The sequence below is a fragment of the Trichechus manatus genome, unplaced genomic scaffold, assembly GCF_000243295.1.
Source record: "Trichechus manatus latirostris isolate Lorelei unplaced genomic scaffold, TriManLat1.0 scaffold00027, whole genome shotgun sequence".
Taxonomy (NCBI): Eukaryota; Metazoa; Chordata; class Mammalia; order Sirenia; family Trichechidae; genus Trichechus; species Trichechus manatus.
Genome location: NW_004443963.1, coordinates 20321325 through 20322191, shown reverse-complemented (window position 1 = coordinate 20322191; position 867 = coordinate 20321325). Strand labels below are relative to the sequence as shown.

The 867-nt window shown below is 37.3% G+C and overlaps 1 protein-coding gene across 1 annotated transcript in view; it reads right to left on the bottom strand.

The window, feature by feature from the left end:
* Positions 1–608, bottom strand: part of LOC111820114 (olfactory receptor 6C2-like) — an 11909-nt gene extending 11301 nt beyond the window's left edge. Inside the window, exon 1 of the mRNA XM_023728920.1 lies at positions 10–608. Coding sequence (XP_023584688.1) covers positions 10–560 — 551 coding nt within the window. The 5' untranslated portion in view covers positions 561–608. The remainder of the gene's footprint in view (positions 1–9) is intronic.
* Between the last annotated feature and the right edge of the window lie 259 nt (positions 609–867).

Here is an 867-nt window from a genome sequence, read left to right as displayed (position 1 = left end):
GAGTTCAACAAAGCAGCAACAGATGTAGTGAGCAGAGAAACTGCCTTATTTATGTACACTTCATCCTTTGATGAAAGTTTGATATAAACAAAAATGCAGCGGCCAAAGGTGATGGAAACCACAATTATGTGGGAAGAACAGGTGGAAAAGGCTTTTTTCCTTTGTTGGGCAAAAGGCAAATTTAGAATGGTCTTACTGGTATATATGTAAGACAGAACTACACACACAAGGGCCATTATGAGGGTCAGCACAGCACAAACCATAACCAGCTGTTCTATGAACCATATGGCTGAACATGAATTCTTCAATATTAGAGAAGCATCACAGACAAAATAGTCAATGACAAATTCTAGACGGAGGCTCAAACCAAAGGGTGGTAGGATAATCAATAAGCCAGACACCAAACAGCAGAGGATGAGAACCCTGCAGACTCTGCTATTCATGATGGTCACATAATACAGGGGTTTGCAGATGGCCACATAATGGTCATAGGACATAATGGCCAAGAGAAAAACTTCTGTAGCTCCAAAAAGGACTATAAAAAAATTTGGCTGAATCATGCATTCAAAGTTATAGTTCTATTCTCAGTTAATATGATGTGCAGATATGTGGGGAGACAAGCTGTTATAAATGAGATTGCTAAAAATAAGAAATTTTGAAGAAAAAACACATAGCTATTTTTATATGAGAATCCACTAAAGTGAGAGAAATTATCATCCGATTCCCAATTTTATTTAATATATACGTGATAAACAGAAAGATGAAAAACCAAAATCTGTAGCTGTGGGTTGTTCGTCAATGCCAGTATGATGAATGTTGTTATTGCTGAGTGATTTCTCTTCACTGACTTCACACTACTGCCAATCT